This window comes from Anolis carolinensis, chromosome 5, assembly GCF_035594765.1.
Source record: "Anolis carolinensis isolate JA03-04 chromosome 5, rAnoCar3.1.pri, whole genome shotgun sequence".
Lineage (NCBI taxonomy): Eukaryota > Metazoa > Chordata > Lepidosauria > Squamata > Dactyloidae > Anolis > Anolis carolinensis.
The window spans coordinates 191,573,104-191,599,988 of record NC_085845.1 but is presented as its reverse complement, the minus strand read 5'-3'; the positions used below and the strand labels follow the sequence as shown (position 1 = coordinate 191,599,988).

The 26,885-nt window shown below is 40.1% G+C and overlaps 1 protein-coding gene across 2 annotated transcripts in view; it reads right to left on the bottom strand.

The window, feature by feature from the left end:
* aebp2 (AE binding protein 2) overlaps positions 1–25,139 on the bottom strand; it is a 31,745-nt gene extending 6,606 nt beyond the window's left edge. The window contains exons 1-6 of one of the 2 annotated variants that reach the window (XM_062983165.1): positions 24,279–25,139; positions 9,749–9,956; positions 7,034–7,141; positions 6,655–6,841; positions 2,522–2,646; positions 170–237 (exon numbers count right to left, since the gene is read on the bottom strand). In XM_062983165.1, coding sequence (XP_062839235.1) covers positions 170–237; positions 2,522–2,646; positions 6,655–6,841; positions 7,034–7,141; positions 9,749–9,956; positions 24,279–24,964 — 1,382 coding nt within the window. In that variant the 5' untranslated portion in view covers positions 24,965–25,139. The remainder of the gene's footprint in view (positions 1–169; positions 238–2,521; positions 2,647–6,654; positions 6,842–7,033; positions 7,142–9,748; positions 9,957–24,278) is intronic. The other variant, XM_062983164.1, reaches the window with a different exon arrangement.
* Between the last annotated feature and the right edge of the window lie 1,746 nt (positions 25,140–26,885).

Genomic DNA, 26,885 nt, shown 5'->3' with positions numbered 1-26,885 from the left:
GGCAACTCTGTCAGAGGAAGCAGTGGCAAGATTAAAGAACTTTTCAGTTCTTTGTGAGCTGGGTATTAAGCACAACAAACATCCCAAATGACATTTTTCTGAACCTATTTATTATTTTTATTTAGTTATTTGATTTATATCCCACTTTTTCAAAATATGAGTAACTTACATGTCCTCTGGTGTCCAGTGAAGCAGCAGCTTTATCTTTCCAGAATCTTCTTTTCTCTTTGCCATTACCTAAGAATAACCATTAGTGCAATTACTTGAAACATTTCTAAATATTGTCTTCACTCAACAGCCTGACCTTGAAACAACAAACAAGGTTTAGAGGTAACTTGAGACTTAGACCTGGGTTTGCCACAGAGATTTCCTTCATATTCTATGATGACCATTTCCGTCAAACATAAACTATATCTTAGCGATTACTCTGTTTGAATCACCAGACCTTGTTCATTGCACCCCTTCGCAAAATGCTGACTGGATGTTTTCCAGAAGGTGGTTCAGCCAGAAATCTCTATTTTGTTCCTCATACTTTTTTCTCCAAGAAAGAGAAAACAAGAACAAAGTGATCTCAGCTGGTGCTTCCAAGAACTTACTGAGCACTGACTACAGTTGTCCTGGCAATGGAAGCTCTTGCCTTCCGTGCCAATAAGGCTGTTAATCTTCTCTCAGTTTTAGCCAAATTAACTATAAGGGACTATCCAAAGTGCTGTACCTATTCAGAAGACAGGTTCAGCACCTTGCATTAAAGTTCAGACTGCAACTGGAACAGAGTCAACATCCCACTGACATGGAAGCTACCAGCCAACACTGGCTCATGGAGGCTTTGGCTGACTGTGCAGCTGGCTTTGCAAACCACTCACTATCCAGAGAAGGATGAGATACGGCAGGGATTCCTGCTGTTATCTCCAATCCTGCTGTGGGAACTTCTCTTCTAGCTAGTCTCCAGGAGAGATGGCTTGGCTGGAAGCCTTCACAAGCATTGCTGCTACAGAGCGCTCTGCATTGTGTTCTCTCCATTCTGCAAACCCAAACTTTAGAAGTGTTATAAATTATACAACTCAGACAAATTAAGAACACATATATCGCTTTCCCAAATCTGGTTACAATTTTCATGTAACTATGTTTCAGCGTTCTTGTCTTCAAGTCTTTTCTCCTTGTGAAATACTTTAAAAAAAGTAAAATTGTTGATGAGAGGAGGGGGAAGAAAGAAAAATCCACCTCGCCAGGTACAAAGAACACATATAAATGAGGTTCTGCTGACCTCTACTGGAGTACAGGAGAAATAACTCAAAATGAGGATTCCGAAAAACGGGCTTTAAAAATGCTGGCCGATCCATAACAAAAATTGTTTAAGTAGACCAATTAATAATGTACTCTCATTAAATAATACTAATATTCTTGACATAACTATTTTTTCAAATTTATAGTACTGCATTGCCAATACACTTTCTCGGTTTTTAAGATGCTAGAGGGATTGTAAGCTTGTTTGCAACTTACCATTTACAATTATTTTGACATCTGCTTTCAAATCCTCATCTAAACAATACTTTGACAACATGAAACATGCTGATGGCTCACTTGTTATTTCCGTAATTTCATATTTCTTGTCTAATACCTGTCACTAAAGCTTTCTGTTTGCTATATATAGCAGGCAAAGAAAGAACTAGGTCATAGTAGATTGAGGTTACCTCAAACCTCAAATTTGTAATTTGAAATAATAGTTTGCAATAGATTTACGAAGAGCTACACATTAAAAAATAGTTTGTCTAATTCAGGAACCACAACACACATTCTCTGTGAAGGAGTGGAAGTGGAAATGTGCTCATTAGCTTCCCCCTTTCATTCCATGTTTTACATACATTGAGGATGAACTTTCTACAGCTTACATGTGTGTGTGTATTCCTATGGAAATGAGCCATCAGGAAAGAAAGACATGGGGCAGAGTCAATAAACATGGCCATATCTTCCATAGCCACATAGCAAGAAACACTTCAGATGGAAACAAAAAAAGGGCTGATTTTCATAGGAAATGAAGCACATTCCCAAAGGAGGAGTCTCAACATGTAACTATGCAAAGCTGGGTGTACTTCTCCTTTTAAAAACGTCATGGCAATTAAGATAGCTGTACCCATTTCAGCAAAACTTTTAATCTCATCATAGCCAGCACAGGATAGCCTTTTGATCAGAAATACAATGCTAGTTTCATGAAAAGCAGGTCCCAAATTTTGCTAAGCCAAAACCCCATGTGCTACATGTCATTTTAGCTTAACCAACCTAAAAAGTGTTGCTGCGATTAAAGGAGGGAGAGAAAAGTTAATGCTGCATAATGGATCCTGAGATCCCTGGAGGAATGTCAGGCCACACATTTACTTTTCAAAATATGTTTACTGATATTCTTATGCATGAAACAAAAAATGAAATTTGTAGAAGGTTATGCAAGTAACAAAGAGAAGAGCCACTTTAAGAATGTTGGACATCATATTAAAACACAGGACTATTAACAGGAAGTAATACTTACAGTACTGTGGAATACAACACTGTGTCCTTTTCCTAAACTTTCTATGTGAGCAGAGAGATTAAAGCAAATGGCTCGATGTCGTATGGCATCCAGAGTTTGTGCATCAAAGAAATCATGTGGCCTTGCTAAAAAGAAATAAAAACAGTATTCAACTCCAAAACAAGGCTTCAAATATTGCACCCACAATTGGCCTTACTCAAAACTTTTTCTTTCTTTCAGCGCACATGTTAAAATTGTATTTAAAACAGTTTCCTCCGAACTCCGTAAACCTACTAAGCAACTCACTTGCTTGTAGGGTGATATGTGTTTCACCAAAGGCCGGGAAAATCCTCTTACTATTTTTGCAGATCTCCACTCTTTCTGAGTCCCTGTAGTTCTTTGCCTGCCTGCCTCAACCGATTTAAATAGGTTGCCAGGTAGCATCAATTCACATAATGCCAACTTCTCCAATCCAGATGCTGATTTCGAGCCACCTCAGGGTGATGAATTGTTTTTGCGCTGCCACAAGGTCCTGGACCCATAGTAATTGCCCATCCCACTGTGATCCATAGGGCATCTGTAGACTGTGAGAAAGCAGTCACAGCCCAATTCCCCTTACATAGCAGCACCTTTTGGGTAGTCTCCTCGCAACATAGACCATGATGGCAATGAAAGAAATAGGTCATAGTAAATATAATTACTAAAAAATCAGTAATCAAAAACCCTCAGTGGAAAATAGATTTGCTTACATATCTATGTTGCCTGTAAAACAGTATATTTTTTAATTAGAATGAATCTCATATGGCAATTGTTTAAAATTATAAACTGTAAAGATTTTTTAGTAATTATATTTTTAAAAATCCCTCTTCTCAACCAAAATATTGGTTTTGGGGAAAACAATTCCTTGATCATTTCAACTTTATGTAGTCCTCTTAGTATATACCAATCAGATTTTGTTGTTTAAGAAATATAAAGAAACGCTAATGATTCGTCTCCAGGACAAATGTAATTTTCATAATAAAATTAGCATAAAACAAAACATAACAAAACAAACACATCGGGCAAGATTAACATCAAGGACACAGAAAATTCCTGTATGTTCACTGAATTCTTTAGTTGTTTGCATAAAGCTACATTAGTGAACTGTGACACTGTGCAACTAAATGCACCATATTCAAGCATGTATAATGGTGCCACACTTATGCATACATCCCTAGCAGGATTCCAATCTCATTCTATTTTTATCTCATATTTTACTAGAGATAAAACTTGATAATCAGATTAACTATCAATACTGTATTAATCACATACTATTCCCTCACCTATGTTGTCTTAACTGTGGTAGCAGTTGTCTAAAATAACTTTGGCCAACTTGTAATTAAAGGATAGCCAAGAAATATATCCAAAGATGATGTTTAGTTGGTTAGATATTCTTGGAATTTTATATTTACAAAACAATATAATTATAAACTATATGTTCTATACAATCTCATATCACACACAGCAAAGATAAATTAACATAAATTAACATTTGATGGTCGTTTCCATAATAGCTGTCTTATAACTTACAGTTTTAGCTGAAGTAGATTCAACATCCTTCTATGACTGAAAACTCTTTAGCTGCAATCTATGCCAATCAGTACAATCTGTGTTCATTTGGTATTAAACCAGGGGAGGCCAAAGTGCAGCCCGTAGGGTGCAAGTGGCCCTAATCTCCTTTGTACAGTCCCCAAACCTACACCCTGCAATATTTTTCTAATGAAAAGACACCCAGAAAAGATAGCTCATTCTTCCTGGCCAATAAATGTGATTGATTTACATAGAACACTGCTGTTCCACCAAACCAGAAACGGCAACCAGAAGTTACTTTTAGTTATAAATCAGCCGACTGCAGATGCACTGGGACAAAACAAAAACAGTACCCCCCAAAAGCTGCTCAGTCATATTGACTCAGTTGAGAATCCCTTATCTGAAATGCTTTGGAACAGAAGTGTTTTGGATTCTGCATTTTCTTTCCAGATTTTGAATATTTTACATAATGAGATATCTTGGAAAGTCTAAACACGATTTTAATGCATGCTTCTAATTTACATAGCCTGAAGGTCATTTTTTTAATTAAAAAAACCATGTTTAATAATTTTGTACATGACAAAAGTTTATGTATATCAAATTATTAAAAAATGAAGGTACAGTGTTCCCTCACTTATTGTGGGGGTTAAGTTACAGGACCATCCGAAATAAGTGAAAATCCGCGAAGTAGGAACGCTGTATTTATTTTAATATTTATACATTATTTTAGTAGTTATACACTATTTTAAGTCTTTATCAACCAATCATGTGTTGATAAATTGCCTCCTTCTCCTCCTGTTGCCACTTGGGCTCCTTTACTCTCCCTTCAGCTTCTCCTTCCTCTCTTCCTTAGGCTGTAAAATGTAATTTTTATGATTTATAATATTCTTTTGGAATTTATTGAAAAACCGCAAAACAGCGAATCCGCAAAAAGTGAACTGCAAAGTAGTGAGGGAACACTGTACTGCTATTTCAGCCACCCATGTAGATAGTTTTGGATTTCAGATCCCAGAATTCCAGATAAGGGATGTTTGCTCAATCTGTAGTACAAAAATGATCTAGTTACAGTAAACCAAATTAATTAAATCCTAAAGCACATATATAACTCAGAAATAAATGCTTGTTAAAAACAACACCTTCGTTTAGAAAGAAATTTAGGGTTTCATATCTATATTTTGTGCGCTATTCTGGCCTATACACAAACCACACATGTGTGTGTGTGTAGTTAACAATTCTGTCAAATACACATGCGATCTAAAGTGTATATTAATTAGATTCCAGCACTATGGAAGTGAAAGTATTGGGTATAAAGTTGTAAAAAAACTATACCATGGCCTACTGTATAGGTAGAACTGCTCTTCAAAGTCCTGACCACAATTAATATGTAGAAGGAAACAGTTGCATATGCCCACTAGAAATGTGAGTCAAGACTATTTTTTGTGTAGGTCAGAAAACAGATTGGGTACCTACAAGCTTATAAGGAACCTTAATAATGATACAGCTACTGTATACAATTATTTTCATTCATACCACTCTCGTTTGCTATAAACAGTTAGAAATAAAAAAATTGTTAAATGTTACAGCAAAAACTATACAGAAGGCCACTGTGTTTTTTTTCAAATTACAACCAAAATTCTACTGAATAGATTATCCAAATGTCTTGTTTTCAGTTCAAAGACCAGACACAAGCTACAGGCTCACATAGTCACACTTGGCATGGTTTTACTTTCAGTTTGACACTAATCATAGTTTGCTGTAGCAAATGGTTTCTACATCTGGTTATTAATGAGAACAAGAGCTAAGCACTATTTGCCATTTTGGAGATCAAACCTACGTCTCATGCTAAGTAGAAAATTGAACATGAAGCTTTATACTTTCGAAATGTATAATGATTATTGGAAATATAAGTGACAGCCAGCAAACTAGGTTTAGTGTATTAGGAACAGCAGATCTGAGACTTCAGCTACAACTATATAAACATGGTTAACATTTTAATAGAGCAAATATCCATGTGACTGCTTAAACAATCAGTTGTGAGGGTATCTACAGCAAGAGAAAAGAGAAAGCATGTTGATTCATCTATATGCAACACTTCTTTCATCAAAAGACAACAAACATATCTGACAGTTATTTACTTTAGCTTTAAGGAAAACTGAGTGTAAAATAGAATTAGCTTTATAAAAATTATGTGCTGGGAATATAAAACATTTGTAACTGCCATTCTATGTTGTAAACTTAATACAGACATTTAGAAAAACTTTCATTTTTGGTTCATCACAGGCTACACCTCGTGTGTGGTTGTTTTCATATTTGCAAACTTGTATTAAACACATAAGAGTGGGAAGCATATATCCTGGATGCTGAGTATTATCGTTAATATGTCTGGAAAATGTTAGTGATGGAGAGTAATTCAAAACAGGGATAATGAAATTAATCTTAAATACTGAGATAGTCTGTAGAATAATACCAAAGCTGCAAACAAGATCTATTGGGACTACTGCCTAAAGAATTAGAAAGTAGGTACAACAGGCAGTTTTAAATTTTATGAAGTAAACCACAGAACTAGTAAAGTTGCATGTGCTTACGTAAAGAGCGCCTTCGTTTGTTCTTTAACTTCCTTCTTTTGTTCATTCCAGCTTTCGAAGGAGATTCTTCTTTTGCCTTTGGCTGATTCGTAACTTTTGAAGAATTCTGCTGGCTGAAGTGTGTCGGCACATGTCGAGCAAGCCCACTCTGAGATGCAAAACTAGCATTGCAACCTCCGACAACGCACTAAGCAAAACGAGGAAAACTTCAATTGAAACAGATATCCAAAAATGTAAGCTTGTTCATTTTGTTTGTATCCATGTGTAAGTGATTACAGAAAATGCTATCTTATTCAAACTGCAAACTCATGTTGATTCAGTATTCAGTTCAATAAAGAGACTACAAAGTTACCTAAAGTGTAATAAAAAAATCTGTTACCTTAAATGGTTTGTCACCACTGTGTGTAAGCATATGTCGCTGTAACCAACTCTGACTTGTTGATGGTGTGTTGTAGACTTTGCAACCTTTCCACAAGCAAACAAATACCTAAAGAGAAAAAAAAACAGTGCTTAGAATAGAAGCAATGTAATTGCATGTTTTCAATTCTCAAAACTCGGGAACATTCTAATCTCAGCTCTCAAGTGAAGTGTGAAATTGTTTTCTTTTATGAGTTCTACCGCTGTAATTCATTTTTAACATACAAAAATGAGACTGATTATGTTAGGAAAAACATGCAAACCTTTATGTTCAACACATTTCACAGTTGAAACTGTTAACTTCTGTGGCCAGCACTCTCCACTGGCATCATGCCAGTAAGACTCAACTACCCACATTTAATGGGAGAAACACTTTTAAATTAGCAACCAAAACAGAAATGAGTATCATATTGCAGAGCACCTTCAGAGTTTACAGATACTTGTAAAGTTCCTGTTTTAAAAAAATAACAGTTGCAATAGAAGGAAATGATCCAGAGCACATTGTCACTGAGTTTTTTTTAATGTATTAAGAGATTAGAAAATCATATAATCTTGCTAGAAGGGTTGGGGGGAAAATCTTTAAAAAGCTACTTAAAAAGAAGCATAACCAGACTCAAAATAGAATCGGTAATTCCAGATGCTGCTGCTGTTATATCCTTTTCCCTCATGCACATGCACTCTTTTTGAGAAGCTGAGAAATACAAAGAATGTAAATCTTTGACTCTCCCAAAGTCCTCTGTTCTTTCTAGAAGGGATGTGTGTGTGTGTGTGTGTGGGGGGGGGGGGGGTTGATACTTGTCTTCTTTCAAGCATAAACAAAATTCAGAAAGTAAGCAGATCCAGTATTTGCAATCTTCTGTAACTGTGCAATGGCACCAAAGAAAAGGTAATGCCTTTGGTTGACAAGTCTAGCAAATGAAAACCCCTCTAAATTAAACTCACAAGGAATCTGTAGACTCCACAAAACAGTGAATAAAATATTATCTGAAGTGTACAATATCCAACAAATGGGAAATGAATTTAAATCAAAAGTAGGTGCTACCTATTGCTTTCCTTTCCATCTCTCTCACCCACCCACATATCAAAGAATGTCACCATTTCATCAGATGTATTGCCATTTTTTAATAACAATGTTGTATTGTTCAATTACAGACTGCAACCTTCTGAATGAAACTATCGGAATTTGTTTTTCTAACACCAATGAACACAAAGGAGGAAGTCATTCAACATCTGGAATCTGATATGAATTTGAGGTGTGTGCGTGTGCCATACAGAATTTAACAAATATTCGAAATACAAAATCCGTAAAATATATGATTAATAGAAACCCCTTTTGGAAAGCCTGCACAATCTCAGTATTGTGGAGTTATAATGTAAGATCAAAATATATTGCATAAAAACTTTGTATTGTGGAGTTTAAAGTATCAAGGTTTACAGAAAGGGATGCTTACACTGTAATCCTAAACTGGCAATCTTTCTGAAACAAAGTATTAAGATAAACGTGGAAATTTTCCCTTGGGACTGCAAAGCTAAAGGCAAGCATACTTTGGGTCTCTCTCCCAGGACGTACACTGTGGAAAGAGGCCACACCCTGGCTCCAACATAGTGGGAACACTGAATATGGCATTAGTAAAATCTAGAAGAGAAATATGCCTCTGAACTAAGAGTCCACTGACCTATCTAAATACCATTCTGTTAAATTCTCTGAAGAATCTGAACACAACAAATTATTATTGTTATGTAACTTCAAGTTGTTTCTAACTTATGGCCACCCCAAGGCGAACTTATTATGGAATTTTCTTGGCAAGTTTTATTCAGTTTTTTCTCCCTTTGCTTTCTAAAATTTCTAATTTTTTCTCTTTTGCTCAAAGAGAGAAAAAGAAATACTACGTTGAAAAGGCAAACACACACTATTACACTAAAATAATATTATATGAGAATGCAAACTAACATTTGTTACATTAAATGATGAAAACAGTTCTGAGATTGTTAAAAAGACAAAACATTCGAGTTTGATTGCATACTCACTAAGAAACCCATATCCACAAATATTACTATGGCACAAATGTCTCAAATATCTTTGAGAATGGCTATTTTGTCATGCCATTTTAAATAGTCACTTTCTGTTACTGGGTCCCTGTAAAGATTTTTTAAAACTATTTCCATGCAGCATCTGAACAACTCTGTAATTATGTCTAATTAACTCAACACAGACAATGAGAGGTTATTTTCACTATTTATCAACTTCTATCATTTGTACAAGTCAAACTTCAACTTATTTTGACAAAACTGAGATGGGTACATTCTGAAATTCCATGTTTAGACTTCTCTGGAGTGCCAGAGGATGGTATCATTTCAGTTGCTATTTGGAGTGAACAGCAGTGATAATGCATCACTTCCATTTGCCTCCAGGGCTAATTTGGATTAGGCTTTTTTGATGTTTTGGAGTGAGAAGCTCCCTGAAACAATCTGGCATGGCACACAGAAAATACAATTCTCACCCGTGGCCTGAATATATTTCAACCTTTTTAATTATTTCAAAAACACAGAGACACATAGAGAGAGATGTGGCAGTTCTCAGTAAAGATTTCGGCATTTAGCTTAGCAGCAGGAATAGGTTCATTTCCAAAACACAGAATACAGACATCACAGAAGAGCAAAAAGAAAACAAACAAACCCCTCCTCGCTGGCCATCTACATGTATGGCGCGAATATGATCTGCGAGATCTGGGCTGGAGTTGAAGCAAGCATGGCACTGGTCCCAGCAGCAGTTATAGGCAATACTTTTTGCTGATGAAGCAGTAACTCCTTGTCCATTCATCATAACTGGAGTTGAACGTCCACTGGAAATTGTGCTGTCTACATCCATTATGGTACTGCTTATGCTACAAGAAAGGTGAAGGGGAAATAATTAATTAATTACAGCATTCTTTTCTTTTCAGCAAAGCATCAATTTCAAGCAGAAATATATTGTCAATATATTGGGCATCGCCACTATTTTCATCTGATGCCCAATATCCCAACACCTGCTGGAAATGAACATATGTTATTGATATGTACATGTAGCAAATTTGAATGTTGGTTCTGACTCAATATAGGACAGTGGTTCTCAGTCTGTGGGGACCCAGATGTTTTGGCCTTCAACTTCCAGAAATCCTAACAGCTGGTAAACTGATAATCAGAATTTTCTATTCACTTCTTTCAATCTATTAACAACTCTATATATTTCATGCATATACTGTAAGTAGAAACAGCAAGAACTCACAAGAGGGCTATTTTCTTACGTGGAAGTGATGTCTATAAAAACCATTCACATTTAGGGCCTTGTGACATATAATGCTGCTATCTACTGATGGTTATTTAAAAACACTTCTGAAAGGAGGTGCCCCAGATGCATTATGTTACAACTCCCATTGTGCTGTATCATGTGGGAAATAGCAAAATAATTGGTCATAATGGTTAAGGAAGTCAACAGTAGTGGGAAAGCTGCTGAAGACACTGAGAGTAAGCCATGGGCTTACATACTCTCTTTTCCTTCCCTGTTTTCCATGCTATATGACATTACATGTGCAGGGTCATGATTTACAACAAAAACTATGAGGTAATATATACAGAAATGTAATACTACAGCATGGTTAACCTCAGGAAGTGAAGAGGGCAGGCGTGCTAGGGAAGGGGCCTACTAATCTCAATTTCTAAGATTAATTTTACTTCTACACCAGTTCAATTCTGCTGCTGCTGTAGTATGACACTGGATTTGAACCATTTATTAAAGCAATGAATGGCCCACACGAGCTAGTACTATTTACTCTGACTGACAGCATCTCCCCAAAGTCTAAGCAGATGTGCTATTCAAAACATTAAAAAATCTTTACATGAAACATAAAGATCATAAATTTATATACATGGGAAGATATGCTTCTCATGGGCCACACAAATGCAGGAAAATTACTCTCGGACTTTCAGAATGATACACAGCAAGATAATGTTATCCTTCAGAGAGAGCACTAGTCTATACAGAACAAACTACAAATCCAATACCAAGTCATACCAACGGTGACCAAATCTCAGAGCAAACTACAATCATTCCAAAGCTTAGGTTGGAATCTTATAATTTGTTGGCATTACTTTCATTGCTCCCTAGGAAAAAATGGAGAAGCCCAAAAAATGACTGGCATCCAGAGATTACCACCATTTCCACTTTGAATCTACAGATGGTTGAATCTATGGGTCCTGATCCCAAAGATACAGTGGGTCCACTGTACTTAGGGCTTCTTTTCAAGAAATATGAGTGGAATTATACTGCATCAATTACTTTCTTTTCCAACCTCCTTGCTCTACTTTCCTCATGAATTTATTTGATATTGTAAATCTCTTGGTAGGGATTTCCAAATCCAATTCAATTTTTTATACTGCATACAAATCAAGTAGTTAGTGGCAGCCTATGCTGTAAGGATGGAAGTCTGCCATGGGGGGAAAAGATGAGGCAACATAATCTAGTATTGCAGACACTACTGAACACAGTGGATTCAAAGTCAGACTTTCCTGGGGTCTCTGAAGACCCCCAGTAGCATGGTTAAACATATCAATGTTGTGTTCTCATATTTAATTGGTTTTTAATTTACCGGTATATCAATTTTTATAAATGAATGGTTCCTAAAAGAAAAGTAGAAGTAACATTTGTCAATTTAATCGGATCACATCAGTAAAACAAATATACATCTCCAGACTGTAGTTCACTCCTCCATGGGAGTGGGTTTCATCATTATTTCTAACAATCCCTTTAGGTAAATTTAATAAATAGTCCCGCTTTATAAAATTCACTGGTAGGAGCTTCATTAATATTATAAGGGCAAACCTCAACTGCAGATACTGTTATCTAAATGCTGCTAGGGAAGCTCAAATAAAACATTAGGGAACAAAACGTACACGAACCCTTAGCAACTTGCCATATTGTTGTTCTCCTGTAAAAACTGCCCTTCTAAAGAGCCTGGCTAGAACTGTTTTCCTTCAAGCGCTATTCAGACCTAACAGATGGACCATTGCACCAATGGCCTTGGAGGTCAGCATGCAGGCTAGATTTGATCAATAGGAGCTTATTTTAGAAATGCAAATCTTAAACTAGTAGCACATATAAATGTCTGCAACCAAAGTCTCATCTGCCATGTTAGAGGAGATCAATATAGAAAACAATCTTTTTTAAATAAAAAGTATCTTCTAGAAACTAGGATTTATAAAATGCCAAAAACATACATATGTGTATTAAGAGTACTTAGTGAAATTCCCTTTACAGTCCAGCTCTAGGCATATTCTAATTGCACTATACTCCCTACCCAGATCTCTGTAAGACCGAAAAAACCACAGCCATTCTATTTTTTGCATTAATAATGTCTATTAAGAGCCACTGAACCAACAACCAAAGGAGAGTATGTTTTTTCCTGAGCTTCCTTAAGGGGAATTACACAATCTTATGTTATGTTCCTTTCCCACTGAAATCAGTGCCTCCTATGAACAGGACAAGAATGAGCTCTGAATGAAGAGGACTCAAAGAAGAATTTACAGAGAAACTTGCTATAGTATTACTATTAAACACTAAATGGACACTGTCTGCTCATCAATGCAAATTTCCTTGTTTTTAATTAGAAAAAGTAATGACTTTACTTCTGGAGGCAATCTTCATTTGCATTACTGTGACTAAAATTCAGCAACACACCTGTTATCAAATGGACTATTATCTTTAAAAAAATCTTGCCAAGGTTTGCAAGCTTTTATTGTCACCTGCATAAAATTAAACTTTTTAAGTGAACTTAGAAATTATGATGAAATTGGAACAAATTGAAGATGTTTTTACATTTTTAAAATACAGTGATAGGCATTTGTTGCTTGGGTTATGGCTACAGACATTGCATTTTCACTGCTTCAATTAAAAAAAGAGAAAAGCAGCTTTATTTTGAGGAATAGTACAAGAAAGTGTTCAAAAAGTTATTTCAAACGTCAGTCCATTAATTCTGACAAGAAAAGTGGAAGAAAATTTTTCTTCACAACAGAGAAAAAAATCTGTGGTCTTTATGAACTACAACAAAATGAACTACTTATGGTAATTCCACATGACAAAAAGAAAGCTGTCCAAAAAAGAACCAACTGCTTCAACTCATTAATAAATACTTCCCCAAATGTATCAAATCCTGTATTCTAGAAACACAGCACTGATGATACAGTAATGTAATCAATTGTTGATGCTCCAAAGCTGGATATAAAGGTAAATACCCAAAACATATCACCTTCAGCACAATTTAGTATCACCAAGTCTAAATTGTGAGTCATTTTTGATAGGCATAAACCTGCATAGTTGCAGCCTTCGTCTTTTGTTTGCTTATGAGGTATGTGATGAGCAGCCGAATCAGGGGGAGATTCATGATAGTAGGTATACAAGGCATCATTTTGTTCAATTCAAGCATTTAGGTCACACAGCCATCATTATTGTAACTTCAGGGAACATGTTTGTCAAGTTTATCTATATACTATTCCAGCTTAGCCATTGTTTTCTACCAACTACTTTTCCATTGTGGTGAGATATATGTATTAATTAGTAAAAGGGTATATAATCTGCATTTTGCTAAGAGGGCTGTAGCAAAGTAATTTAATGACTCCAGGTTTTGTTTTTTTTTCGTGTCAGGAGTAACCAGAGTTGCTTCTGGTGTGAGAGAATTGGCCGTCTGCAAGGATGTTGCCCAGGGGACGCCCGGATGTTTTGATGTTTTACCATCCTTATGGGAGGCTTCTCTCATGTCCCCGCATGGAGCTGGAGCTGATAGAGGGAGCTCATCCGCGCTCTCCCTGGGTGGGATTAGAACCTGGCAGCCTTCAGGTCAGCAACCCAACCTTCAAACTCCAGTTTAACCAATGACACCGTAGTCTTGCCACCCCAGCTGACACAGCCCTCCTTTTGGTCTCCCACCCTTGTCGCTAGGGATCCCTGTTAGAGAATGAGAGGAATAACCATTAACAACTATGTTCACTGTAGCCCAGGTCTCTTGAAGAAATGTGATTTCATATTTTAATGAGTCCTATAAAGGAAGGATCTAACAACTTTTTTGACCACCCTGCAATATTCCAGGATAGAGATTATAGCTGGAGTCTCTTCTGGTGGCACATTCTTTGTCAAGGGTCCCCTCAGGGAGAGGGCAGAATATAAATAAAGTTTTTATTATTTAAGGGGCTTTACAGGCACTGCACAATAAATAGAAGGGATTTGTCTTCAGTTGCGTGGGGATGCTCCTTTATAGTTACTTTCCCTATCACCTGGGCATCTAGACCCACTTCTAAAATTTCAATCGTATCCACCTGTGGGGTGAGTTAACTGACATTTGACATTATTGATACAATCTCCTTTGGTGGTTGATATGCAGATTTGCTGTGTTCCATTTATTGCTCTAATTCTTGATGCTCCAATAATCTCACAATGGTCCATGAAGGGTGTCTTACATTAAGTGCAACTGACATAATCGCAAGCTGCATAGTTGTATGGATCGAAGTTATAGTTTCTTTTGCTCTTATGTCCAAAGTAGATGTTTTAACCTATTTTAATATCTACATCCACAGATTTTAATCAAGTGTCATGTATGAAGCCAATTAGGATGATTGCATATCCTGGACTTCCCACTTTTAATGTTTTGAATTTCTGATTTAAATGTTTTTAAAAACCTCAGATTTTAATGTTTTAAATTCATGGTTTGTGACCATATAATAAAATTCATTCAGCACTGACAAGGAAAAACTGATTAACATATGCCCTATTTTTTATGTACCAGAGAAGCACTCAAGGCCACTAATATCCAAAAAATATAACCATCATTACACTATAAAACACAGAAATAGTGTTACAGGAAACATAAAACATTCCGTTAGCCTGAAGAATCAAGTTAATGAGCATCTCACCTGAACAAATCTGTTTTCACTTGATCATAGAAACTAAAGCAAGGGACTCAAACAAACCTCCTTCAGGAGTGACGGAGAAATAGTTCTTCTTGCATTCAGAACAAAGTAGCATCGACACACATACCAAAAATACCAGAGCTTTCCCATCAGATCTTAGGGTGCAAGATAGCAGCCTTTCAAATACCTTGGGTCAAAGTTACATAGAGCTTTAAAGGTAACAGCCAGTACTATGAACTGTCTGTGTTCGCGCGCGCACAGGAAATCAATACTACTTACTATGTTCATGCATGTGTGAATGCTAGCTGCTGCATTTAAGACCAAGTGAAGCTTCCGAAATCTCGATGGCAAATATCCCCCACCATTCAACTATGCTACAGCAAAGACAAACTCAAAAGTGCATGCAAACTGTAACCTTACCATTCAAGGGGAAAATACCACTTCATGAGTAATCTGAAATCTCAAATAAGGAGAAGCAACCTACACACAAACTCCACAACCAGGAGTACCTCATACTTGACTAGATTAAAATTCAATTAGTTAGTTTTCATATAAATCATTACTCTTAGTTCAGGACTTCTGCCTGTCTCAAGCCTACCCTCAACATTAAGGTTGACCTATATACAGATATAGATGGTAGTTTTGGCAAGTTTTGCATGTACAGACCAAACATTCTGAGCTTTTTGGAAAGCACCTGAAAGCTTCCAATATGCATCCAGGGATTATTACTTTTATTTACACTAGCCTTCATTTTCTGAGTTTTATTTTGGTGGTCAAACTGAGAAAAATAAATAATAACTGAAAAGTCTGACCTAATAAAGTAGAGTAACTATTCTCCCTCCCACACACCTCCAAATTTTTAACTTAAAGAATGGCTAGCAAAGAAAAATACTAAGAACAGCATTGTGACATCTAAATGACATAATTTCAAAGTACAGGCAGTCCCCAAGTTACAAACATCCAACTTACAAATGACTCATAGTTATGAATGGGGGTAAGAGAAGAGGAAGTGAGAGAAATCTACCCCTCAAGACGGGAAATTCACTCCTGAATGAGTAATCAAGGAGAAAAGACGTCTGAAACTTTACCACCAATCCTTGTTTCCACAAAAGGCTACATATTTCAAAATCCAATTATCACAGGGACAGAAAGTGAAGTGAAATCTTCTGAACAGGGGCATAGACAACAAAACAAGCTTCACAGGAGTGTTAACCCTTCCCTATGCTATCAAAGCTCCCCCCCCATATATACACATAGTGACTAGTTACTCTTAAAAATGCACCTGTTCCGATTTACAAACATATTCAACTTAAGAACAAACCTACACACCCTATCTTGTTTATAACTTAGGGACTGCCTGTACTGAGTAATACTGTATGGCTCTCTATTACTGTGCCACCATTTTCGGAGTCAGTGCAGAATAAAATCCATACATTCTGGCCCGTTTCACAAGATGTTTAAAAAGCATGAACTTTTTTTTTGGGGGGGGGGGTAATCTACTTGTACATTTCAGAAATTTGTCACCAAAAAGTCCCTAAGTTTTTAACCGTCTGGCCACACACAGGGAATTATATGCAACGTGTAATACAACACTCTTAATTTCCCTCATATTACAGATTGTCACCACATTCCAATTAATATGCCTTAATCATTAAAAATGAGGCTGTTTCAACTCTATGAATATTATGCATTTATAAACTATGTAAACTGCCCAAGGATAAAAGTCTCTATGGGAGATGCCATTCTGTGTACCAGGAGTGAGAGCAATACACTGCGGGAAAATGTGGGAAACTGACATTTGGCTATAGCATCCCAGTTCTGAAATATCCTTCCCTTAATTACTGTCATTGATATTATTCTGATACAAAGTAAAAACATAGCTGATTTCATCCCAATGTTGCATGTACACATCATTTTAAATTTCTTTAAACTATTTTAATTGGTTTTAAAGTGTCTTGTTTTAACTTGTTAGATTGTATAACACATACATATTTAGTTTGTTTCAGTCTTACTGTTTAAACAGCAAAGTTAAGAAATGATTCTGGTAACCGATAGTCATTTTATATATTGTTTTTCAAAGTTCTGTTTCTCTATTTCTCTATTCATTACAAGACACAAAAAGTCAAACCATGAAGTTTTAGAGATGCCACAGAAATAAAGTGTGTCTAAAGACAGGGTAACTTCAATCCCTATGTTCTTAGATGATTCTCATTATTCAAATTTTCTGAACCTCCTCAACCTTCTAGCTAAACTATAAGTTCAGTTTTCTACAATATTAATTAAAGTATACTTATTATGATTTTGATGACCTTGCCGAAGAAAACCCTGTCATTTTTGGAGGGTTGACCGATACCTCGAAGACATGTACACACCCACAAACACAATATTTGGTACAGAACAAATGAAGTCTGCCTAAAACAGTAAAATATTCAGTGAACTTCTCTGTACATGCTACATGTTTTTCAAAAATGAAAAACAATATGGTTAAATAGACTCTAAGAGACAGCATAGTATAGTGGTTTGCAGGATCTAAACCACTGCTTGATCATGGAAACACACTGGGAGACCTTAAATATGTCACACACTCTCAGTCTCGGAGGAAAGCAAAGGCAAACTCCTTCTGAACAAATCTTGTAAAAAAAATACCCTTGTGATAGGCTTCTTAGGGTTACCATTAAGTTGAAAACAACTTGAAGGCATTTAACAACAACAAAGACAGCACAACACTTCAAAAGAACAATCTGCCTGACGCTCCCCTAGAAGCTAAACTTCACATAGATGCCAGCGAACCTGAAATACATCACATGGGCTAAAGCATTGACTCCATATCTAATCTGCTGAACATTTACTGTGTCGCTCTTTAGGCCATGGGGATTTATCAACTTCTGATTGTGAGACATAAGATTTAAATTATTTAGTCCCCAGAAGCACCAATCCCGAATGCTCCAATCATTGCAAAACCATTGCTACGGCAATTCTACTGATCAGAACTGGCTTGATCAATTTAAATAGAAAACATTAAGTGTTTTCATGCCACAAGTAAGCACCTGATTCATACACTCTGACTAAGACACAGCAGCTAATCATACAAATCTTTAAGCTCCAGACAAGGAAAAACTTACATGTAAATAGCAAAGACAAATTAAAAATAGAATCTGTTTTGGGAAAAATAATTTAAAATGTTCATTTATTAAAATTGGATGTTTATGCACTATATAAACAGAAAATTAGCTTACAACTCAATTTTTCCTTATTCAACTTTACGCATTGACTGATTTTCAACATTATTAAACAGACTCAATAAGGCAGAATTTTGCTAAAATCAAGGGAATGAAATGTAATACTGATTAGTATCCACTTAATGGGATTGTCCTGATTTATCATGTAAAATAAAAAGAAAACACGTGCAAATTAAAATGTTAAGTTAAAAGTTATGTCAGTATATAGCTCCACTTGAACATAAATACTCCAAAAATTAAGGAATACTTCAAATTCTATCAGATTTTAAGAAAAAAAACCAAGTGTTGCAGAGAGGATAAATGAGACAACTACGAACCAATTGCCATCCAGAAACTTGTCATACCACATGAGCTCTTCTTATACACTTAGCCTTTTGTTTGGAAGTACAACTGGGCCTTCAGAAACTGCCTAAGCCAACTTGTGTTGGCAAATTCTACAAGCTATGCTTGTTAGTTACAGGTCTCACATTCACACAATACTTGCTGCCCTTCTTCACTGGGAGCAGAATTACACAGAGTAACTCCCTCCCTTAAGATGCTTTGTGAAGGAGCACTTCGTAGAGCAATAAAGATACCAAATGCTTTGGCGATAAGAGTAGCTACCTTTGGCAAAGAAGGATATGGGAAAGGGATATGATCTAACAGCACTGAGGAAGGGCGAAGAGAATAAGAAGATACACAGAGATGGATATCTAAGGCACTTACTTTTGAGCCAGGAGGGGGTCAATTTGGGTTTGGCTAAGGGGAGACTTTGCTTATACTGACAAACCAGACCATCATATAAACTGGAATAAGCTACACATAAAAAGTTCTTTCACAGACATGACAGTGGACCCTTGGTATTTGCTGAGCTTGGGTTCCAAGACCTCCAGATACAAAAATCCGTGACTGCTCATGTCCCATGTGTCTCTCATATAAAATGGCAAAAATCAAGATTTTATGTAGTTTGTTTTTAAATATTTTCAAATGTGCAGAATCCATTAATACAAAGGGCCAACTGTATTTCTGAGCAAACTATGTGGGAAGTAATCTCTAAGTATTCTCCAGCAAAACAACATTTTTGCTCTTTCTAGTTGCTGGGATAATTTGGGAGAGGGATGCTATTTTATCAACAAGTTTATGTGTTTTGACAAACCTTGAGCAGCAAGTATTGATAGCAGAACCTATTCATCAGAATGATTCTAAATCTCTGAAGGATGTGGTTGGAAGGGAGTTTCATCCCTACAAAATGGAAGTAATTTTCAGATGAACTGAAAATTCTGCAAAGTCAGGCTGCTCCATGTCAATAACACAACTTTTGGAAAGGTCCTTTTTTGGTACACTACCTTTCTTCTAACATATGTATTGTAATTTTCTTCCAATGATCAAAAAGTTATAAACATGGTATCCCTTCTTCCCATTTTATCTTTATAAACATTATGAAGCAGGTCAGATTGAAATAAAAAGTGAGTAAGAAGTTTCAGTGGGAACTGGAATCTGGATCTCCCAGGTCCCAAATGAACAGTTTAACTACTGCACCCTGTTGACAGGAGAGTGATTAAACCTGGAATATCAATGGAGCTACTGAGGTTAGGAAAGGGCCAAATCAATCTACATACTCCAGCTATTTAGAAAAACAGCTCTGAGTTCCCACCGAGCCATGAATTTGGTAGCCAGTTTTTGGGCCATAAATACACACATACATACACTTTCTCTGTAGGTGTTTCTCCTGCTTCACGGGATTGTTATGAGAAGAAATGGAAAAAAGGGAGGAAAAAGATGTACAAGTTAGGTATCCCTTATCTGGAAATACAAAATTGTCTATGTGGGTAGGTAAGATAACGACATCTTTTCTTTTTGATGTTTCAATATATACAACCTGTTTTATGCACAAAACTATTTAAAATACTTTATATAAAATTACCTTCAGAATATACATATAAGGTATATATGAACCAATTAATTTGTACATGAATATACTATGTATCTCTTTATGTATATGCATGTACAGCACTCCAAAATATAGAACACTTCTGGCTCCAAGCATTTTGGATAATATTCAATCTGTACTTTGCTTTCTCTGGAGATAAGAAGACAGGACAGATTAGAAAGAACAAGTTGAATATCCCTTATCAAAAACACTTTGGACCAGAAATGTTTAGGATTTCAGATTTTGGGGGGGATTATAGAATATTTGGGCATTCTACCAAGTCTGAGCATGAAATTCACTTATATTTCATACACATGATAGTAATTTTATACACAATATTTTTAATAATGTCATCCTGAAGCAAAGCATGTGTACATTATAAAAGCAAAACTGTCACTTTTTCAACCACTCATGTGGACAATTTTGGAGCATTTCAGATAAGGGATAATTGACATGTAATAAATGACATCACAGCTGCTCACTCTGTGTTAAGTGGAGCCCAAATTAAGGCTGTGTCAACACTGCAGAAGTAATGTAGCTTGACACCACTTTCACTGCTTTGGAACCCTGGTAGCTGTAGTTTGGTGAGGCACCAGCAGAAAAGTCTAAAGACCTTGTAAAATGAAAACTCCCATGATTCCGTGGCAGTGAAAGAGGTGTCAAATTTTAGTTTAGATGCACTCTATGAAATTAATGGGAGGGCAACACATACCAGGGAAGGAAGCAAAATAAAAACAGAGGGCGATGGAGGCTCAGGCCCCCTTTGGACATAACAGCAGCTTTTAAAATGTCTCGGGGTGCATCTACATGGCTCAAAACTTAGGAAGTCTCGGTGCTGGGAGTTTGGTGAGCACTTTTTGGACAGAGGAGGCCTATAAACAACTCCCATGATTCCATAGCCTTGAGCCATGGCAGTCAAAATGATGGTCAAATGATAATTCATTCTCAACTGTAGATGCATATTAAACTCCTATGAAACTAATGGGCGGAAGACACAAATCAGGGAAGGAAGAAAAGCAAAAAATGGAGAGATGGAGGTTCAAGGCCCCTTTGGACCTTGTGAAATGACAACACCCAGGATTCAATGGCAGTGAAAGTATTGTCAAAGTGCATCAAGTCTAGAGGGTTGCTGCACCCCTGGTGTCTTGACCTACGATAGAAATAGTTCTGGCCCCTATTTTGAGCTACTGTCTTTACTCAAATCTAACACTCACCTTTTTTGGCTAAATTATTTTGCCAAAATTAGGGTGAGCATTAGATTCACAGAATACAGTAATCTTAGTACTGAACCAAAGCAATCTGTGGGTACCCAGGTGTTTTGGCCTTCAACTCCCAGAAATCCTAACAGTAGGTAAACTGGCGGTGATTTCTGGGAGTTGTAGGCCAAAACATCTGGGCACCCACAGGTTGAGAACCACTGCAATAGCGGAAGCTGTTTCAGGAATACCTTGAGCTTGTATTTGAGGGGATGTCATCTGTGATTTAATTGTTATAGCACAATGCTATGTAATCCTGGCATTTATAGTTTGGTGGAGCTTCCACACACCCCATGATTCTATAGCAATGAACCAAGGCAGTTAAAGTGGAGTCATTCAACATCATAGATGCTGTGTTTGCGTGTAGTGTGGAGTATGCACGCTACATTTAATTGCCATAGCTCAATACTATGTAATCCTGGGATTTATAGTTCCAAATCACCCATGATTCCACAGCATTGAACCAAGGCAGTTAAAGTGGATTCATTCAACATCAGAGATTCATTCAACATCACAGAGGAGCCATGGTGGCGCAATGAGTTAAACCCTTGTGGTGGCTGGACTGCTGACCTGAAAGTAGCCGGTTCGAATACGTGAGACGGGGTGAGCTCCCGTCTGTCAGCTCTGGCCTGCAGGGACATAAGAGAAGCCTCCCAGCAGGATGGTAACATATCTGGGCGTTGCCTGGGCAATGTCTCTGTAGACAACCAATTCTCACACCAGAAGCAACTTGCAGTATGTACTCAAGTCGCTTCTGACACACACACACACACACACACACACACACACACACACACAAAACAGATGCTGTGTGCGCAGCGTTATGTATGCACCCTAAATCAGGGAGCACCTTCTTGCCTAAGAAAACTGTACAAAATTAATGGGAGGGCAAGGAGAAAAGTGAAAATATTCCATTTTTAACATATGCTGGTTGCAAAAGTGAAAGTGCCATTTTTTAAAGCCACCCATGCGGACTATTCATTGTGGATACCCAGATATGGGATTTCCAATATGTAATAAATAAAAAATCAGAAAAACTCACTTGCATGTTAAGTCAGCCCTTTTTTCTCATGTCAGGAGCAACTTGAGAAACTGAAAGTTGCTTCTGGTGTGAGAGAACTGGCCGGGTTTTTTTTTGGGGGGGGGGGGGCACTGGATGATTTACCATCCTGTGGGAAGCTTCTCTCATGTCCCTGCATGGGAAGCTGGAGCTAACCCCACTCCCCGGATTTGAACCCAACCTTTCGGGTCAGCAGTCTTGCTGGCACAAGGGTTTAACCAATTGTACCACTGGAGGCTCTAGACCAGTGGTTCTCAATTTGTGGCTCGTGGCCCAGCAGTAGGCCATGAGAATGAAAATCCGGTCACGAACCTCCTTCCTCTTCATTTATTTATTTTATTTCCGCTCCATTCTGCAGAGCTGACCACTGCATTGGATAGAACACATCAGGTCTAGATTATTAAATATGGTTTTCTATGGCAAGCAGATGGCAACTACTGGATGGCATATGTTCTGTATCAGAAACTACAGTTGATGCAGTCTATCCAATGCAATTTTCTGAATCAGCACCCCACATAACCAAACCAAATCTAAAGTTGACCAAAAACTGATTCTTAACCCTTTTGGTACCAGTGTTGGAGAGTGGTCCCTGGTCAAAACAAGGTTGGAAACCACTGCTCTAGGCCCAAATTAAAACCGGGGTATATCCTGAGCAATCCTTGCCTAAGAAAACCCTATAAAAATATGTGTGGACAAACTTCAGCCCTCCCTCCTTCCAGGTGTTTTGGACGTCAACTCCCACCATTCCTATCAGCCCTAGGTTGGGAGTTGCAGTCGAAAACACCTGGAGGGAGGGCCGAAGTTTGCCCATGCCTGATTTTAAAGGGTTTTCTTAGGCAAGGACTGCTCAGAGATGTGCTCTGGTTTTAATTTGGGTCTAGAGAAGGGGTTCCAACATTTTTGGCCAGGTGTTTTGGACTGCAACTCCCAGCCTAGGGCTGATCAGAATTGTGGGAATATGGTGCCGAAGGCTTTCATGGCCAGAATCACAGGGTTGTTGTGTGTTTTCCGGCTGTATGGCCATGTTCCAGAAGTATGCTCGCCTGACGCTTCGCCCACATCTATGGCAGACATCCTCAGAGGTTGTGAGGTATATCTCACAACCTCTGAGGATCCCTGCCATCAGGCCTGTAGCGGGAGGGGGGGAGGGGTTCAACTCCCCCACCCCTGAAATTTTTTAGGTTAAAAAAAACTTGGTTTACTCATGAATTTTAACTGGTTAACCAAATCCCCATGCTAAATCTATGAGATGCAAAAAATTAAGAGTCCCTCCAGGCACTATCTCAAGCAGATACTGACAGGTCTGTAGCCCGGGGGGGGGGGGGGGGTGTTAGGGTTCAACCCCCCCCCCCGAAATTTTCAAACCCCCCTCCCAAAAAAATTTTCTGGCTACAGCCCTGCCTGCCATAGATGTGAGCGAAATGTCAGGACAGCATACTTCTGGAACATGGCCATATAGCCTGGAAAACACACAACAACCCCAGAATGTGTTGTCGAAGGCTTTCATGGCCAGGATCACAGGGTTGTTGTATGTTTTCCGGGCTGTATGGCCTTGTTCCAGAAGTATTCTCTCCTGATGTTTCGCCCACATCTATGGCAGGTATCCTCAGAGGTTGTGAGGGATGGTGGAAGTTTAAGTCCAAAACACTTGGAGGGACTGTAAAACCGACTTGGGGGGGGGGGGGTAAAGTGGGCATCTACACTGCAGAATAAATGCAGTTGGCCTCCAGCCCTCTTCAGCAGAGAAGGATAAAGCCCTAGTGCAGCTCCCATGCTTCTACAAGGCTGACCCCATGACAAACTCAGACCTGTCCTCGGAGTCCATGCGGCTGAGGGGCTCCCCGTCGGAGGAGGAGACCTCCAGGCTGCCCCTGCGGCCTCCCGACGAGGCGCTGCACGTACTGCCTCCTCCTCCGCCGCCTTCTCCTCCTGCTTCTCCGGCTCCTCCACTGCCGTCCTCGCTGCCTCCGCTGCGGGTGCTGTAGCCCTCGTCGCCGCCAGAGGAGGACGAGGCGGAGGACATGCTGCTTTCTCCGCCAATGGGGCCTCCGCCGTCGCTCTTGCCGCTTCCTCCTCCTTCGATGACGGTCTGGATTTCCGTCAAAGGCCCCGCCAGGCCTCCTCCTCCTTCGGGCCCAGCCTTGGCGTCGCCTTCGGGGCTGAAAGAGCGGGTGTCGTCGCTGCAGCAGCCGCTGGAGGAGGACAGGGAGGAGCCGGCGTTGCTCACGGCCTCGGCCTCCTCGTCGTCCTCCTCGTCGTCGTCCTCTTGCACTTCATCCTCCTCGTCGTCCTCCTCCTCGTCGTCGCCGTCGCCCGCCTGGCTGGCGCTCTCCGGGCTGGGCTCCGACATGCTCTCCGCCCCTTCGCCATTCAGCAGCGGCGTTGGCGCGGCCTCGGCCTCCATTTCCACCGGCGGCGAGGGATCCTCCTCAGCGGCGCCTGCAGGAGGAAGAGGAGGAGGAAAGAGCAGCGGGGTGGCGCTTTCGGCCGCCATGTTGTCACCGTCTCCGTCCCCTCCCTTCTCCGCCTCACTCACTCACTCGCTCGCTCGCTCACTGACTGACTGAAGAGGAAGGCGAAAAAAGGGGCGGAGCCTCTTCCCACTGCAGCGGACACAGGGAGGAAAAGGAGCGCGCGCGGCGGAGGCGGCGGAGGTGGTGGTGGGTGCGCATGCGTGCCCGGCCCGCGCGCGTTATGGAAGCCGCCCGGGGACAAAAGTGAGGCAAGGACAGCACGTCACGCGCTTGGGCGGGCAGTTGGGAGGAGCGCAGTAAAGGCAGAGGCAGAAATGGGATATCCCAAGAATGTATGAACAAGTTATAAAAAGGTAAAGGTTTTACCCTAGACGTTAAGTTCAGTCATGTCTGACTCTGGGGGTTGGTGCTCATCTCCCATTTCTAAGCCGAAGAGCCGGCGTTGTCCGTAGACACCTCCAAGGTCGTGTGGCCACTGGCATGACTGCATGGAGCTCAAGTTATAGGTCTGTGTATACTCCCTTCACATTATAGTTCAGGGTGGGGAAATATAATTATTGCTGGGTTGTTGTATGTATTCCGGGCTGTATGGCCCTGTTCTAGAAGTATTCTCTCCTGACGTTTCGCCCACATCTATGGCAGGCATCCTCAGAGGTTGTGAGGTATAGAGAAACTCAGCAAAGATGGTTATTTTGTTCTTATGTTGTTTGGGCCACTGTCCCATGTAAGCCGCCCCGAGTCCCCGTGGGGAGATGGTGGCGGGATATAAATAAAGTTTATTATTATTATTATTATTATTAATATAATAATAATAATAAAAACTTTCTGGGAGCTGAAGGCCAAAACATCTGGGGACCCACAGGTCGAGAACTGTGGGGGTTTGTAAAAGAGGCACCATGATGTGGTGAATTGACTGGAAAGGCATGTGTCGACAACTGATTGGCTGAGCCAGGGGGAAGCCAGAATTCCCATTTGCTCAGGGCCGGTTTGACCTATGAGGCCCATTAAGCCGTGGCCTCGGGCGCACGCCGCTAGGGGGCGCTGTCGATGCCTCGACAGTGCCCCATAGCACCGCCGCTGCCGCGCTGCGCCAAACGGCAAAGCTCGGAAGTTGCTGGATGCAGGCGCAGATCGGCTGGGCGATCTGTGCCTGCGTCCAGCAACTTAGGCCGGCTAGACCAGGGCACGCTGGGCAGGAGGCGGGGCACTGTCAGGGCGATGCCCTGCCTCCCGCCCAGCGTGCCCTGGCCCCGCCTCCCATGCTGCGTGGGAGGCGGGGTCAGGGCAAGTAGTGCGGGAGGCGGGGCCAGGGTTGGCCCCGCTTCCCGCGCTACACACCCTCATAGCAAGGCCAGCCAGGCCACAAGGCCAGCTAGACCAGGGCGCACTGGGCGGGAGGCGGGGCACCGTCAGGGCGGTGCCCCGCCTCCCGCCCAGCGTGCCCTGGCCCCGCCTCCCACACTGCGTGGGAGGTGGGGTCAGGGCAAGTAGCGCGGGAGGCGGGGCCAGGGTTGGCCCCGCTTCCCGCGCTACACACCCTCGCCCGTCTGGCCTTTTCCAGCTGTAATCTGGCCAGCTGGACCTCCGCTGTAGTCTGGCCAGCTGGAAAAGGCCAGACGGGCGAGGGTGAGTAGCGCGTGAAGCGGGGCCAACCCTGGCCCCGCCTCCCGCGCTACTCGCCCTGACCCCGTCTCCCACGCAGCGTGGGAGGTGGGGCCAGGGGAAGCTATGCGGGAGGCAGTGCCAGGGCGCGGGAGGTGGGGCCCGCCGGCGCCGCGGGAGGCACATGGCCACGCCTCCTGAGGCGCCGGCGGGGGGGGCGCTTTTCCCCAACCCCGCTTACTATTGTAAATTTTCTCCGGCCGGCCCTGCATTTGCTCTAGTTAGCTGTAGAGAAAACGATTTCAACTGCCAAATTTCATCTAGGAGAGAGAGGAGAAT